At 39.3% G+C, this 15,076-nt stretch overlaps 1 protein-coding gene across 49 annotated transcripts in view; it reads left to right on the forward strand.

The window, feature by feature from the left end:
* TTN (titin) overlaps positions 1-15,076 on the forward strand; it is a 262,742-nt gene that overhangs the window by 24,802 nt on the left and 222,864 nt on the right. For all 49 annotated transcript variants that reach the window (XM_073218650.1, XM_073218602.1, XM_073218615.1 and 46 more), the window contains exons 20-40: positions 647-789; positions 1,768-1,973; positions 2,581-2,814; positions 2,921-3,165; positions 4,060-4,346; positions 4,479-4,643; positions 4,744-4,912; positions 5,019-6,712; positions 6,858-7,139; positions 7,560-7,826; positions 7,925-8,197; positions 8,327-8,590; positions 8,677-8,937; positions 9,920-10,180; positions 10,868-11,131; positions 11,227-11,487; positions 11,604-11,864; positions 12,271-12,531; positions 13,048-13,189; positions 13,275-13,440; positions 14,554-14,785. In XM_073218650.1, the coding sequence (XP_073074751.1) occupies positions 647-789; positions 1,768-1,973; positions 2,581-2,814; positions 2,921-3,165; positions 4,060-4,346; positions 4,479-4,643; positions 4,744-4,912; positions 5,019-6,712; positions 6,858-7,139; positions 7,560-7,826; positions 7,925-8,197; positions 8,327-8,590; positions 8,677-8,937; positions 9,920-10,180; positions 10,868-11,131; positions 11,227-11,487; positions 11,604-11,864; positions 12,271-12,531; positions 13,048-13,189; positions 13,275-13,440; positions 14,554-14,785 (6,338 nt within the window). The remainder of the gene's footprint in view (positions 1-646; positions 790-1,767; positions 1,974-2,580; positions 2,815-2,920; positions 3,166-4,059; positions 4,347-4,478; positions 4,644-4,743; positions 4,913-5,018; positions 6,713-6,857; positions 7,140-7,559; positions 7,827-7,924; positions 8,198-8,326; positions 8,591-8,676; positions 8,938-9,919; positions 10,181-10,867; positions 11,132-11,226; positions 11,488-11,603; positions 11,865-12,270; positions 12,532-13,047; positions 13,190-13,274; positions 13,441-14,553; positions 14,786-15,076) is intronic.

Here is a 15,076-nt window from a genome sequence, read left to right on the forward strand (position 1 = left end):
AAGTATCAGAGACAACTTTCAATAAAAATGCATAATAATTAAGTCACCAGAAAAAGAATAAGGGTCAAGTAATAAAGAAGAAAGCTAGTTATACACGAAAAAGTATGCTAATAAATTTGCTGCAGTTAAATATAAAATTTAGCTTTGAACTTCTTGCAACTCAGGGTAAATAATCTAAAAATATAGCTGTTACAATCTTAATACTGTAATAAGGAATATAGTGTGCAAGAAGCTTAGTACCACAATATTTAAGGGAACTTATTGTTTTGATTATTCATTTGATCTTCACCTGAAACAATGAACAAAATAGTCAAAAGGAAAATACATAAGTGTTTAAATGGCCTGATTATTTGCTGACATAAACACTGAAGCCCCTTATTTCTGTATGGTTGAGTCTGGTAGTATTACACTTTATAATTCATTTTAAAGAATATGTGGATATTAATTTGAAATGAAAAATTCGGTCTTTATTACTCATATCCATGCATTTTCCTCAATTTTCAGCAATCTTAGAGTTATATTCTCTGTAGAGCTTAGTCACATGTTTAGGATCATTGAATCTTATACCAGAGATCCACATATGGGTTATTTTACTCACACAAGGGTTATTTACAACTGAGTTTTTTGTTTGTTCATTTTCATAAAGGTACAAAGTGAGTCACAACAAAGAAACTGGTGAGTGCAAACTGGTGATTTCGATGACTTTTGCCGATGATGCTGGAGAATACACTATTGTTATCCGTAATAAGTATGGAGAAACTTCTGCATCTGCCTCCTTGCTGGAAGAAGGTTAGTGCAATTCTAAGTAGCTCCTATGTGCCTGAGAAGAACAGAAATGCAGGGAAGCACAGTACTGTGTGTTTACCAAAAGCCTGTTAAAATATCCCATCTCTAGTACCAACCTTGTCCGCATCACCCCTCTCTCTTGGCCTCAGCTGCATAAGAAATGTTTTGGACCACATGGCCTCAAAAGGCAGACTCATGCTAAACTTCTAAGGTTCTAGCATAGTTTCCATTTGGTGCATGCATTTCTAGGCATATCATGTCTTTGAAGATGCAGGGACTCAAATCCAGCTGCTGTTCAGACCCAGGCAGATAACAGTATTAGGCACAATGCAGACAATGGCGGACTGGAGAGTGCATGCCCTGCCTCCAGGGAGCAGCAACTCCCCTCCTCCAGTGTGTTGTTGCTGGATACACATGTCCCAGGCTCACTATTGGTAGGGCTTCTGATAGTTTAAAGAAAAGCTGGAAATCAGGATTTTGAATATTCATAAGCAATATGAAAAAAGTGTAATAGCATTAAGGCCAAACAAAGCATACCTGTGGGCTGCAATTGTCTTTGCTTGTACGTTCACATTTATAGCGAAACATCCCATTCTCTGTCTCATTTGATCCAAACAGCACCTCTTAGAGAAAGTTAGGATATTATCCCCATTTAGTAGATAAAGCACTCAAGACCCAGGAAGGTAAATGAATATCAAAAGCCACACAGCAAACTAAGACGACCTCTATGACAGATACCAAAGTACTGACTACTAATACAATATTCTTTCTGTAATAGTAGTGGCTGCTTTGACTTGTTAATGTATGTTTGATTTTGAAATTCAATTTATTAAATACATATTGAGTACTTGGATAGTAAAATTTGGAAAATCTGGCTTTGGGTTATCAGCTTTCCCTAGTGTAGGGCTTGCCTCCATGAACAATGACATGAAGTCTTTTTCACAAGAATGTTAAAAATTAACTGATGTTCCTAACCCCTAGCGGATTATGAGTCCCTGATGAAATCCCAGCAAGAAATGCTTTATCAGACACAAGTGACTGCATTTGTGCAAGAACCTAAAGTTGGAGAAATGGCACCGGGATTTGTCTACTCTGACTATGAAAAAGAGTATGAAAAAGAACAGGCCTTAATTAGGAAGAAAATGGCCAAAGATACCATAATGGTCAGAACTTATATAGAAGACCAGGTGAGTTATAACAGTAATGACCAAGTAAATCATTTTATTAATTAAACTTCCCTCCCACAGCACCCCTCCTTTGGCTTGATATTTTCATTTTCAAGTGATGGACTCATGGTTAGACTACTATTAGTAGGTCCAGGTTTCCAGGTTTCCTGCTGATGAGTTTCTTTAATCTTCATGACGTGTTGCACATATAACTTTAGAAATAGGAATTACATAAATGCAATAGAACATGACTTCAGAAGTAGGGACTATATGCCTACAGTGAAATATGAATTTAGAAATAGGGATCACATATATGCAGGAAAGAGAAATATTAGCAGGACCAGATCCTATCATCTGTAGGTTGAACATCCCAAATTTAACCTGTACTCCTAGAATACCAGTGCCCCAAGATGCCACAGCATGAAACAACAAAGATGACTTTAATGAAAATTAAAAAACAAAACAGTTACTTACCTAATTCTTACTGAAGACAAAACAAAACAAGCGCCTAGGTTTTTCTTCCAGTTAAAAACTTGAATCAATCCTTTTCTCTGAAACCAATACTCTTAATGAATTTCTATCAGTCAAGATATCTTTTTAACAAACTGTCATCTTTTTTACTGTATAGGAATTCCATATTTCTTCCTTTGAAGAGAGACTTATCAAAGAAATTGAATACAGAATAATAAAGACTACATTAGAAGAACTTCTTGAAGAAGATGGAGAAGAGAAGATGGCAGTTGACATTTCTGAATCTGAAGCTGTCGAAGCGGGATTTGATTTACGAATCAAGAATTACAGAATTCTTGAGGGGATGGGTGTTACTTTTCATTGCAAGATGTCTGGATATCCATTACCCAAGGTAAAATGCAAGCACTTATAATACTTTCATGCTACGCTAAATACACAAAGAGGTTACAATATAACTATTACACATATTATTCACATACGCATGATTTTATTTGCAGATTGCATGGTACAAAGATGGTAAGCGCATCAAACATGGAGAGAGATACCAAATGGACTTTCTACAAGATGGCAGAGCTAGCCTGCGCATACCTGTTGTCCTTCCAGAAGATGAAGGCATCTATACTGCATTTGCCAGCAACGTTAAAGGAAATGCAATTTGCTCAGGGAAATTGTATGTGGAGCCTGCTGCACCGTTTAGTGCTCCAACTTACATACCCACACCAGAGCCAGTGAGCAGAATCAGGTAAGGCTTGTAATAGTTTGGGTTGATTAGTATTTAAATTGTTTAAAACATCAAATATTTAGTAGCAAATTGCTATTCTGTGAGAGGATATATTGCAGACTGAGATAGCACAAACACTTGCCATTAGCACTACAGATGATTGCCAAGAGTTTTTATTTCTTGCCCCTCTATAAGATTAGCAAAGCATTCCCATTAGTGTAGCATGCTATCCATTTTACCAGTGCTATAGATAATGTAATAAAAGCTATAGATGTTTGCTTGCCACATGATTTGACATACATTATCCCTAATTTATACAACAACCGTACAATGTCGAGATTATTATTGCTGTTTTGGAAGTGGGAACACTGAATCTCTGCAACCTTTGAAAATTGCTTTAGTTCACCCAGCCTCTAAGTAGTGGTGCCAGCACTTGAAATCCAATCTAAGCCAATCTGCAATGATGTGTAGATAGGGTTTTAGGTTTTTTTCAAATGTAATTTCTATGTTTTTCCTCCTCTTGGATAAAGAAGTATATTATTCTTTCTCCATCAATTTATTCATTGGTTTATTTAACCAACCAACATTTTTTGACATGTTTTGGTAGTTAAATCAAAAAAGGTTTGGTGACTAATTAAATCCAGATGGGGAGGGAAAGATAGTATTAAGGATCATCCCAAGATTTTGAGGCTGGATACCTGGCTGTATTGCATAATTGCTGGCTGGGATTGAGGATATCTGAAAAACATAGCTTTGGGGCAATAATAATGTGTTCCATTTGGGATCCCAGTTAGTTTGAGGTGCCCTATCATATGTACATAAAGTAAATTCTAAAGTAACATTAAGGAAGACGTTTATTTTCTTGAGTGTTCTCTATTCCTCACAAAAATACTCTGTTTTGCCTTTGTTTTCCAGATCTATCTCTCCACGCTCAGTAAGCAGATCTCCTATACGCATGTCTCCTGCACGGATGTCCCCTGCAAGGATGTCCCCAGCACGGATGTCCCCTGCAAGAATGTCCCCTGCAAGAATGTCCCCTGGACGTAGGCTGGAGGAAACTGATGAATCACAACTTGAGAGATTGTATAAGCCAGTCTTTGTGTTAAAACCTGCTTCTTTCAAATGTTTAGAAGGACAAACTGCCAGATTTGACTTAAAGGTTGTGGGTAGACCTATGCCAGAGACCCTCTGGTTTCATGATGGTAAGCATGAAAAGTTTTTGCTCAAAAATCACTCAATACAGAAATAAGCTTCTATGTGTGTCCAACAATTTATTTTTTAAAAAAACAACTATTGAAACATTCTTTTTTTCTTTTACTTATTTTTCTCGACAGGCCAGCAAATTGTCAATGACTATACCCATAAAGTAGTCATTAAAGAAGATGGCACCCAATCACTGATTATTGTCCCTGCAACACCCAGTGATTCTGGGGAATGGACTGTGGTTGCCCAAAACAGGGCAGGCAAATCTTCAATTTCAATGCTTTTAACTGTGGAAGGTATTTGCTTTTAAAAATAGAAAAGAATTTCCCTTGTCACTTGGGTTATAAACAGGTGTTTCAGTCCTACTCACTCTAACTAATAACCTTTCTCTTTCAGCTGTGGAACATCAGGTAAAACCAGTGTTCGTGGAAAAACTAAAAAATGTCAATGTAAAGGAAGGTTCCCGACTTGAAATGAAAGTCAGAGCTACGGGTAACCCCAATCCTGACATTGTGTGGTTGAAAAACAGTGACATCATTGTAGCTCATAAATATCCAAAAATCAGGTAAATTTGCTTGAAAATGTTAAAACTAAGCTCATTTTACAAATCTAATGCTCAAGGAAGCAACAGCTACTTCTGTATTGATGATTTTTTTAAAAACTTTTTATAGAATTGAAGGAACCAAAGGAGAAGCTGCCCTTAAAATCGATTCCACTATTAGCCAGGATTCTGCCTGGTATACTGCAACTGCTATTAATAAGGCTGGCCGAGACACTACAAGGTGCAAAGTAAATGTTGAAGTTGAGTTTGCAGAGCCTGAACCAGAGAGAAAACTAATCATCCCACGAGGGACATACAGAGCAAAGGAGATCGCAGCCCCAGAGCTGGAGCCCCTGCATTTGAGATATGGTCAAGAGCAATGGGAAGAGGGTGACCTCTATGACAAAGAGAAACAACAGAAACCATTTTTCAAGAAAAAACTTACTTCCTTAAGACTCAAGTACTTTGGGCCTGCCCATTTTGAATGCAGGCTTACCCCAATCGGTGACCCGACGATGGTGGTGGAATGGCTCCATGATGGAAAGCCGCTTGAAGCAGCCAATAGGCTCCGTATGATCAATGAATTTGGGTATTGCAGCCTTGATTATGGAGTTGCATATTCCAGAGACAGCGGTATCATTACTTGCAGAGCTACTAACAAGTACGGAACAGATCACACATCCGCTACCCTTATTGTCAAAGATGAGAAAAGTCTTGTAGAAGAATCTCAGTTGCCTGAGGGAAGGAAAGGCTTGCAGAGAATTGAAGAATTAGAGAGGATGGCTCATGAAGGGGCACTCACAGGCGTAACAATAGATCAAAAAGAGAAGCAAAAGCCGGATATTGTCTTGTTCCCAGAGCCAGTAAGAGTACTTGAAGGGGAGACCGCCAGATTCCGTTGCCGAGTGACAGGTTACCCTCAGCCCAAAGTCAACTGGTACCTCAATGGGCAGCTCATCCGCAAAAGCAAAAGGTTCCGAGTTCGCTATGATGGCATCCATTACCTGGACATCGTGGACTGCAAGTCGTATGATACCGGCGAAGTCAAGGTTACTGCAGAAAACCCTGAAGGCGTGACGGAGCATAAGGTGAAGCTGGAGATCCAACAGAGGGAAGATTTCAGGTCTGTCCTCAGGCGAGCGCCTGAGCCAAAGCCTGAGTTCCACGTACACGAACCTGGAAAGCTTCAGTTTGAGGTACAAAAAGTAGACAGACCCGTTGACACCCCAGAAACCAAGGAAGTTGTGAAGTTGAAAAGGGCAGAAAGAATTACCCATGAAAAAGTGTCTGAAGAGTCGGAAGAGCTGCGCAGTAAATTCAAGCGCAGGACCGAGGAGGGCTATTACGAAGCCATCACCGCCGTGGAGCTCAAGTCCCGCAAGAAGGACGAATCCTATGAGGAGCTCCTGAGGAAGACGAAGGATGAGCTTCTCCACTGGACCAGGGAGCTGACCGAAGAGGAGAAGAAAGCCCTTGCCGAAGAAGGCAAAATCACTATTCCAACTTTCAAACCTGATAAAATTGAACTAAGTCCTAGTATGGAGGCCCCCAAAATCTTCGAAAGAATCCAGAGCCAAACAGTGGGCCAAGGATCCGACGCACACTTCCGGGTCAGAGTGGTGGGAAAACCAGATCCCGAATGTGAATGGTACAAAAATGGTGTGAAGATTGAACGCTCTGACCGAATCTACTGGTTCTGGCCTGAAGACAATGTTTGCGAACTGGTTATAAGAGACGTAACTGCTGAGGACTCTGCCAGCATCATGGTGAAAGCCATCAACATAGCTGGGGAAACCTCAAGCCATGCATTCTTACTTGTCCAAGGTAATTTGAGTGTCTTTCGTTTGATGGCCTCTCTCTATTTATCCACAAATATCCACTAGTGTATTTCTTCTCTTTCCTCGTTATTCAAATTTATGAACTTAATGTGATATAATGTGGTGGTTATTTTTTTTTCTTTTTCTTATAGCCAAGCAATTCATCACTTTCACACAGGAATTACAAGATGTTGTTGCTAAGGAAAAAGACACCATGGCGACCTTTGAATGTGAAACTTCAGAGCCATTTGTCAAAGTGAAATGGTATAAAGATGGTGTGGAAGTTCATACGGGAGATAAATACAGGATGCACTCTGACAGGAAGGTTCATTTCCTCTCCATTCTGACGATCGACACATCTGATGCTGAAGACTACAGCTGTGTACTTGCGGAAGACGAAAATGTAAAAACAACGGCTAAACTTATTGTCGAAGGTAGTAAATAATGACTTCACCTTACTTAAGTTTTAAAGTCAACCTTAGTCTTTAAAAAATTACCTATGCAATTTTCCTTTCATAAAAAGAATTATTTGGGAATTGGATATAAGCTCCATAGCAAGAATCTTGAATTTATACTAATTAAGAGTATTGAAAATTTGATTTTTGAAAAGACAGTTATTTTCATGTCCTTTTTTAAAACTTTTAATCAAAATATGAATTCTGTGCTTTAAAAATAATTTAAACATTAAAATAACTCCTATTCATTGAAATTTTTTTTCTTAGACCATCAGCAGGTAAACATTAAGAGTATTCCTGAGAGTTTGGGAGACATAAGAGATTTACAAGGAATTTTCTGTATCCAAAGTCTAGATACATAACCGTTAGAAGGAATTAACTTCTTATCTTATGCCTCAGGTGCAGTAGTTGAGTTTGTGAAAGAACTTCAGGACATTGAAGTTCCAGAATCATTTTCAGGAGAGCTAGAGTGCATTATATCCCCAGAAAATGTTGGAGGCAAATGGTATCACAACAATGTGGAGCTTAAATCCAATGGCAAATACACAATTACATCTCGCCGGGGACGTCAGAACCTCACAGTCAAAGATGTGACCAAAGAGGACCAGGGAGAGTACAGCTTTGTTGTTGACGGCAAAAAGACAACCTGTAAACTAAAGATGAGACGTAAGTCTTCCCAGTCCTGTTGCCCTGCAGTGAGCATCATTATGGTTTTCTGGCAAAAAAATGATCGTAACGTTCTTTTTCCTCCCCATATTTCACAGCCCGTCCCATTGCTATCCTACAAGGACTGAGTGATCAAAAAGTCTGCGAGGGTGACATTGTTCAGCTTGAAGTTAAAGTCTCCTTAGAGAACGTGGAGGGTGTCTGGATGAAAGATGGCCAAGAAGTGCAGCCCAGTGACAGGGTCCACATTGTCATAGACAAACAGTCACACATGCTGCTTATTGAAGACATGACTAAGGAGGATGCTGGAAATTACTCCTTCACCATCCCAGCCCTTGGACTGTCAACCACCGGGCGTGTCTCTGTCTACAGTGAGTGCAACTTACATAGTTTTATGTGTGCACTGTCAAGTGAGGTAGGGAAAACTAGTGAGCAGATATTTACAACAAAATTCATATTCATGAATCTTTAATTGTGTGTGTGTGTGTGTGGTTTTTCAGGTGTTGATGTAATAACACCTCTAAAGGACGTTAGCGTGATTGAGGGTACCAGGGCTGTGCTCGAATGTAAGGTCTCAGTTCCTGACGTGACCTCGGTTAAATGGTACTTAAATGATGAGCAAATCAAGCCTGATGATCGTGTACAAGCCATTGTCAAAGGCACTAAGCAGCGACTAGTGATTAACCGGACCCACGCTTCAGATGAAGGGCCTTACAAACTGATGGTTGGCAAAGTTGAAACCAGTTGTGATCTCTCTGTAGAAAGTAAGGATTCTTCCATTTAACTTACATTATGGTAAGCATTCTATTTTTCAATGTAATAACCAAGCGATTATTTTATTTTTCCCCAGAAATCAAAATCATCAGAGGTCTTCATGACCTTACCTGTACAGAAACCCAAAATGTGGTCTTGGAGGTTGAGCTGTCCCACTCAGGAATTGATGTTTTGTGGAATTTTAAGGACAAGGAAATCAAACCCAGTTCTAAATATAAAATTGAGGCTCATGGAAAAATATATAAGTTGACCATCCTAAATATGATGAAAGATGATGAAGGAGAATATACATTTTATGCAGGAGAAAATATGACATCTGGAAAACTTACTGTGGCAGGTTGGTTACATTTATCATTTAACCTGAGTTCTTAATGTGAGGAGTTGTTTTAATTTAAGAGATTATTACCTATTTCCTCCCAAATTCCCACCAGATTCCCACTGCCATGCCTCTAATAATGCTCTTCTTAAAGCCAAGAGCATCCTCAACACTGTCCCTACCAGCCTAATCTCCAAATGTTCTTCCAGACACACCTGCCTCAAATGCCACCTCCTCTATACAGCCTTCCTCAATCTTCCCTTGTGTATAAGATCCTGAACTTTGGCATGTTTAACAGAAATTACATGTTTTTAAATGTGGGAAAAAAAGAAAAAAACTATGAGTCCCTATGTGATTTCACCCAACATTTTGAAGGACCTACCATAGGCCAGACACCACTAAGAGTACAGGACACAAAAATGAGTAAGACATGATGTTTTTCTTGAGGAATTCACAATTTTGAGAGGGACAGACGTCATCAACTGGCTTGCTGAAGGAGTAATTATTCCTGCCAGGGGATGATGGCACTGGAGAAAAACTTCATAGAAGATATGGCATTTGTCACAGTGATGATTTTTAGTATACAGGAACCCTGATCTTATTGACATATTGGTGACTATACATGTTTAGCAATTTTTTTCCAATCATACATCAAATGTATTCCCAGGAAATAATCCTTAGAAGACTAAGTAGAATGCTTTTGAAGAAGGAATTGAGTTAGAGGCCGTCTTTGTGCTAAGCTGCACTTTATGGTTCTTAGGATTCAATACCAACAGTTACTTGTCCTTTGCAAAACCTTCCTGATTACAGTAGTTTCCCTGGTTATTAGTCATGCATACTTAGAATAAGGGGTTTCTAGGACATGGTAAAAATTATTTTCTTAGACATCTAATAATGTTCAAAACCAGGTTTTAAAATGTGGTATCTTATATGAATTATGCAAAGATCATTATTGCATAAATATTTTTAAAGGACTCACACATGCACTTCCTTTGTTCCAAAGGGGGGGCCATCTCTAAGCCACTCACAGATCAGACTGTAGCGGAATCCCAGGAAGCTGTGTTTGAGTGTCAAGTTGCCAACCCAGATTCTGAAGGTGAATGGTTGAAGGATGGCAAATACCTACCACTGAGTAACAACATCAGAAGTGAATCTGATGGGCACAAAAGGAGACTTATCATTGCCGCCACCAAATTAGATGACATTGGAGAATACACCTACAAGGTGGCCACCTCCAAAACGTCTGCTAAACTCAAAGTTGAAGGTCAGTGATACAACAGCAGATTTATCCATTTCAAATCTTATTACATTTATAACAATTATCTTTTTATTTTTTTAATTGAAGTACAGTAGATAGACAATTGGTTTCAGGTGTACACCATAGTGACTCAACATTTGTATGTTAACTAAATGCCCACCACAATAAGTGTAGTTACCCTGTCATACAAAAAATATTATACTATTATTGACAGAAGTTATCACTTTAAAAGTCAAATAGTATAACTATTTTAGATCCCATAATCCTTTATTTCATAAAATTATTATAAACTTCCTTTCTGAGCCATATACCACAAGGTGCAAAATTGCTTATCAGATGTGTTTCTGAGACAATGCCTTAGGTTCCAGCTCTGTAGGCCAGCTAAAATTGGATATTCTCATTGTCTCTTCCTTTTTCACTCTTCTCCAATCACTTATTAAGGCATTAGTATATCACTATGCAAACTTCATCTCATTCAAGTATAAAAAAAATCATTGCACGAGGTACATTTCAAACTGGATTCTGAGTTTTCCTAAGTCATCTCAAGGTGTCTTTTAAGAGAGGTGCTGCATAACTGCAAAATTATTGACAACCATTCTTTCACAAGATGGCCTGGTAGTAATTTTGTTCAGAACTTCTTTTACTTGACGATATCATCTTTATTTCCTAAACCTATCATAAATTTGTCTTCAGCTGTCAAAATCAAGAAGACTCTGAAGAATCTCACAGTGACAGAAACCCAGGATGCTATCTTCAGTATTGAGCTTACGCACCCCAACGTGGACGGCATCCAGTGGATCAGAAATGGAGTTGCACTGCAGTCCAGTGACAAGTATGACATCTCAGTCAAAGGAACAGTTTACTCTCTGAGAATTAAAAACTGTTCTGTCGTGGATGAATCTGTCTATGGCTTCAAACTTGGAAGGCTAGGCGCCAGTGCAAGACTGCACGTTGAGAGTAAGTTCTACTTCTTAGAAACGCTTAGAAGTAGCCAACTCATAGTTACCATTAACTTTGCCAGATCACTGAACTGCTTCAACTTTCCTCATTAGCTGTCAAGATCATCAAAAAGCCGAAGGATGTGACAGCCTTGGAAAATGCCACCGTCGCCTTTGAAGTCAGTGTTTCCCATGACACAGTTCCAGTGAAATGGTTCCACAAGAATGTGGAGATTAAGCCAAGTAACAAACACAGACTGATCTCGGAGAGGAAGGTCCACAAACTGATGCTCCAGCATATTTCCCCCTCAGATGCTGGGGAATACACTGCCATGGTGGGGCAATTGGAATGCAAAGCGAAACTATTCGTGGAGAGTAAGTATACCCTGTGGCATTTCCCTAGATGATCATCCTGTATACATTTGTTTGTTGGCCTCATCTGTTTTTCTGAACAAAATGTATTAACTGAAGTGCTCTCTGATTTTCCCAAGCATTACATATTACAAAAACCATGAAAAACATTGAGGTACCTGAGACCAAAACTGCCTCTTTTGAGTGTGAGGTGTCCCACTTCAATGTCCCCTCTATGTGGCTGAAGAATGGTGTGGAGATTGAGATGAGCGATAAGTTCAAGATAGTTGTGCAGGGAAAACTCCACCAGCTGCTCATCATGAACACCAGCACAGAGGATGCAGCAGAATACACATTTGTCTGCGGCAATGACCGGGTCAGCGCTACCCTGAAAGTGACCCGTAAGTTAAAAGAAATTACATAGGATATTCAGTAGACTCACTGTTCCTCCATATCCTATACCTTTCCTTCCTGGGCAGTTGATTCACTCAAAAATCCTTGAATGAAATATCTACTGGGTGTTCACACTTAGTTAGGCACTAACATCTCCACCTGGATAAAATTTTCTGATTAAAGTACCATTGAAAGGCTGTCCATAAAGATGTTCCAGTGTCTACCACTCACTCTCCCTGTTCCTCTGTTTGGCACTGTCCTGTAGACAGGTTCCTCGAAGGTGTCACAGCTCATATGTCTGAACTGCAATCACCTTAACAGACATACTAAAAACAAGTTTTCATTCTGCGCCTATTATAATCTGCATCATATTGACATGAAGTCTCCCTGGATGTATTTCTTCCCTCTGTGCAGCGATCATGATTACATCCATGCTAAAGGACATCAATGCTGAAGAAAAAGACACCATTACCTTTGAAGTGACAGTGAACTATGAAGGCATCTCTTACAAATGGTTAAAGAATGGTGTGGAAATCAAATCAACTGACAGGTGCCAGATGAGAACTAAGAAGCTCACACACTCATTGAACATAAGGAATGTTCACTTTGGGGATGCTGCCGAGTACACCTTTGTGGCTGGAAAAGCTAGATCGACAGCCACTCTTTATGTGGAAGGTATGGCCTCATAAATGTCATATCCCAAAAAAGTAGCATTAAACACATGGTATAAAGTGTTAATCAGTGCATCAATTAGTGAATGGTTTAATAAAGTGTGGTATGTCTATGCAATGAAATATTATTCAGCAATAAAAGGGAAATATTGACACATGCTCCAGAATGGATAAAACTAAAAACTTTATGTTAAGTGAAAGAAGCAAGTCACAAGGGTCACATTGTATGACTCCATTTATAGGAAATGTCAGAATATACAAATCTATAGAGACATAGATTAGCACCTAAGTCCAAGGCAAGATAGTGGGAGGAATCTGAGGGGGTGTCGGCTAGGGGGTGCATGGTTTCTTTTGAAGGTAATGAGAATGTTCTGAGAATGATTGTGGTGATTGTTGCACGACTCTAAATATACTGAAAGCCACTGAACTGCATGCTTTAAACAGGTGAAATGTATAGTAGTAAATTATATCTGAACAAAGCTGTCAGAAAGGTTAATTTTTTTTATATACTGCTTTCTAGCTCGTCATATAGAATTTAGAAAACACATTAAGGACATCAAGGTTCTCGAGAAGAAGCGAGCCGTGTTTGAATGTGAAGTTTCTGAACCTGAGATCACAGTACAATGGATGAAAGATGGCCAAGAACTGCAGATTGTGGACAGGTCAGCTGTTTTTGCTATATCCCAGTAATTCCCAGGTTCCTTTGATTCCCCAGACATTAAACTTCAATTTCCATTTCATCCATAGAATAAAGATACAGAAGGAGAAATACGTGCACCGCCTCTTGATCCCATCCACCAGGATGTCTGATGCTGGGCAGTACACGGTGGTGGCAGGAGGCAACATGTCCACAGCTAACCTGTTTGTAGAGGGCAGAGATGTTCGCATCCGAAGTATTAAAAAGGAGGTTCAGGTACTGCCTACATGCTGAATTTTTGGAGGAATTACCGATAACACACAATCCTTAGTTTGATATTTTAATTTTATGACCCTTACATTTTCCAACCAGTCTTGTGAAGAATGAAAACAGCCTATCCCTACTGGCTTAGACCCTCATGCTAATATCAAGTTAGTCACAGTTTCCCCTCACCTAGGGAGTAAGTGTGTCCTTAGCAGCTGTCTAAATATTTTAATTAAAGCATCTGGCAAAACTTCACAACCTAATAAATGGCCACTTGCCAAGCAGCACCAACCAGAAAAGAACTAAAATTTACATTGGGCTGTTTGCACAGCAACTAGAATTGAGGGACTTTGGAACAAGGTGGCATTTTCTCAGAAGCCTTCCATTATAGGATGGCTGGTAGACAGGAACTGGGCTGGGAGCACTTCCTCTGAAGTCCAGGAGGAAGAACAGTTTGAGCACAGCTGGATTCCTAGCAAGGAGGCTGGCAAACACCTTTGCTCTCTACTCCACGTGCAGAGCTTGTCCTCATGCATGCCGATCTAGTGGTGGAGATAAGGTGTTAAGTAAAATGTCATTTGAGTTCAGATTTATCATATTGCTCATCCAAGGAAAATCACACTTTGTGGGCCATTAGCCACAGTGAAACGCCTTCAGTGAGGACTTAGGTAACCTGGACGTGTCTTCCATCTTTTGTGCAATTCTGAACCTTGATTCCTCACTTTTAAGAATGAGGATAATAGTTCCTACCTATCCCACAAGGTTATTGTTCATATTATGTGAAATAAAATGGAATAGTAACTTCAAAGAGCTCTGTCAATAATAAAAAGATGTGAAGTGTCATTATTTCTGCTATTATGAAATAAGAAGCAAACATTTCAGGATGAAATTACTATCTCTTTGGTGCAGCCTCCCTCTTCAGGTATAAGCATGATTCTCTACCCAAGAAGTTTAGGCACCATTCCTCCAAGTATAGGCAGGAAAATTAGAATGTGCTAGAACCAATCAACTTTTTACACTGTAATGTGTAGATTTAGCATGCTCCTCAAATGAGCAATTTTAGAAATAGGTTAAAACAAAGGAAACCAGGGCTTCAATTCTCTTTTCCTGTTGCTCCATCAACAGGTTATTGAGAAACAACGTGCTGTTGTTGAGTTCGAGGTCAATGAAGATGATGTTGATGCCCACTGGTATAAAGATGGCATTGAAATCAATTTCCAAATTCAAGAACGACACCAATATGTGGTGGAGAGAAGAATCCACCGGATGTTTATATCTGAAACCAGGCATAGTGATGCTGGTGAATACACTTTTGTGGCAGGAAGGAACAGGAGCTCTGTTACTCTCTATGTCAATGGTAGGTAGACATGGTAACATATTTTGTGGATCCATTTGAAATAATCCTCCCCTTTAACTTCCTAAAGTTCTGGTAGTTACTCGGCAATTCCTAAAGAACTCATGGTATTCATAAGTTTGCAGTTACATATTTTTCATATTATACCTATGAGGAAAATATGGCAATGGTTAAAAGGACTGCTAAGGTGTCATTTCCAGAAAGCACCTAATGGCTAGATGTTTATTTAGTCGGTCAACACTATTGAACATCCACTGTGTGTCAGTTTCACTACACTCCAAATGGGTTTCTAGA

The sequence above is a fragment of the Manis javanica genome, chromosome 12, assembly GCF_040802235.1.
Source record: "Manis javanica isolate MJ-LG chromosome 12, MJ_LKY, whole genome shotgun sequence".
In the NCBI taxonomy this organism is placed as follows: Eukaryota; Metazoa; Chordata; class Mammalia; order Pholidota; family Manidae; genus Manis; species Manis javanica.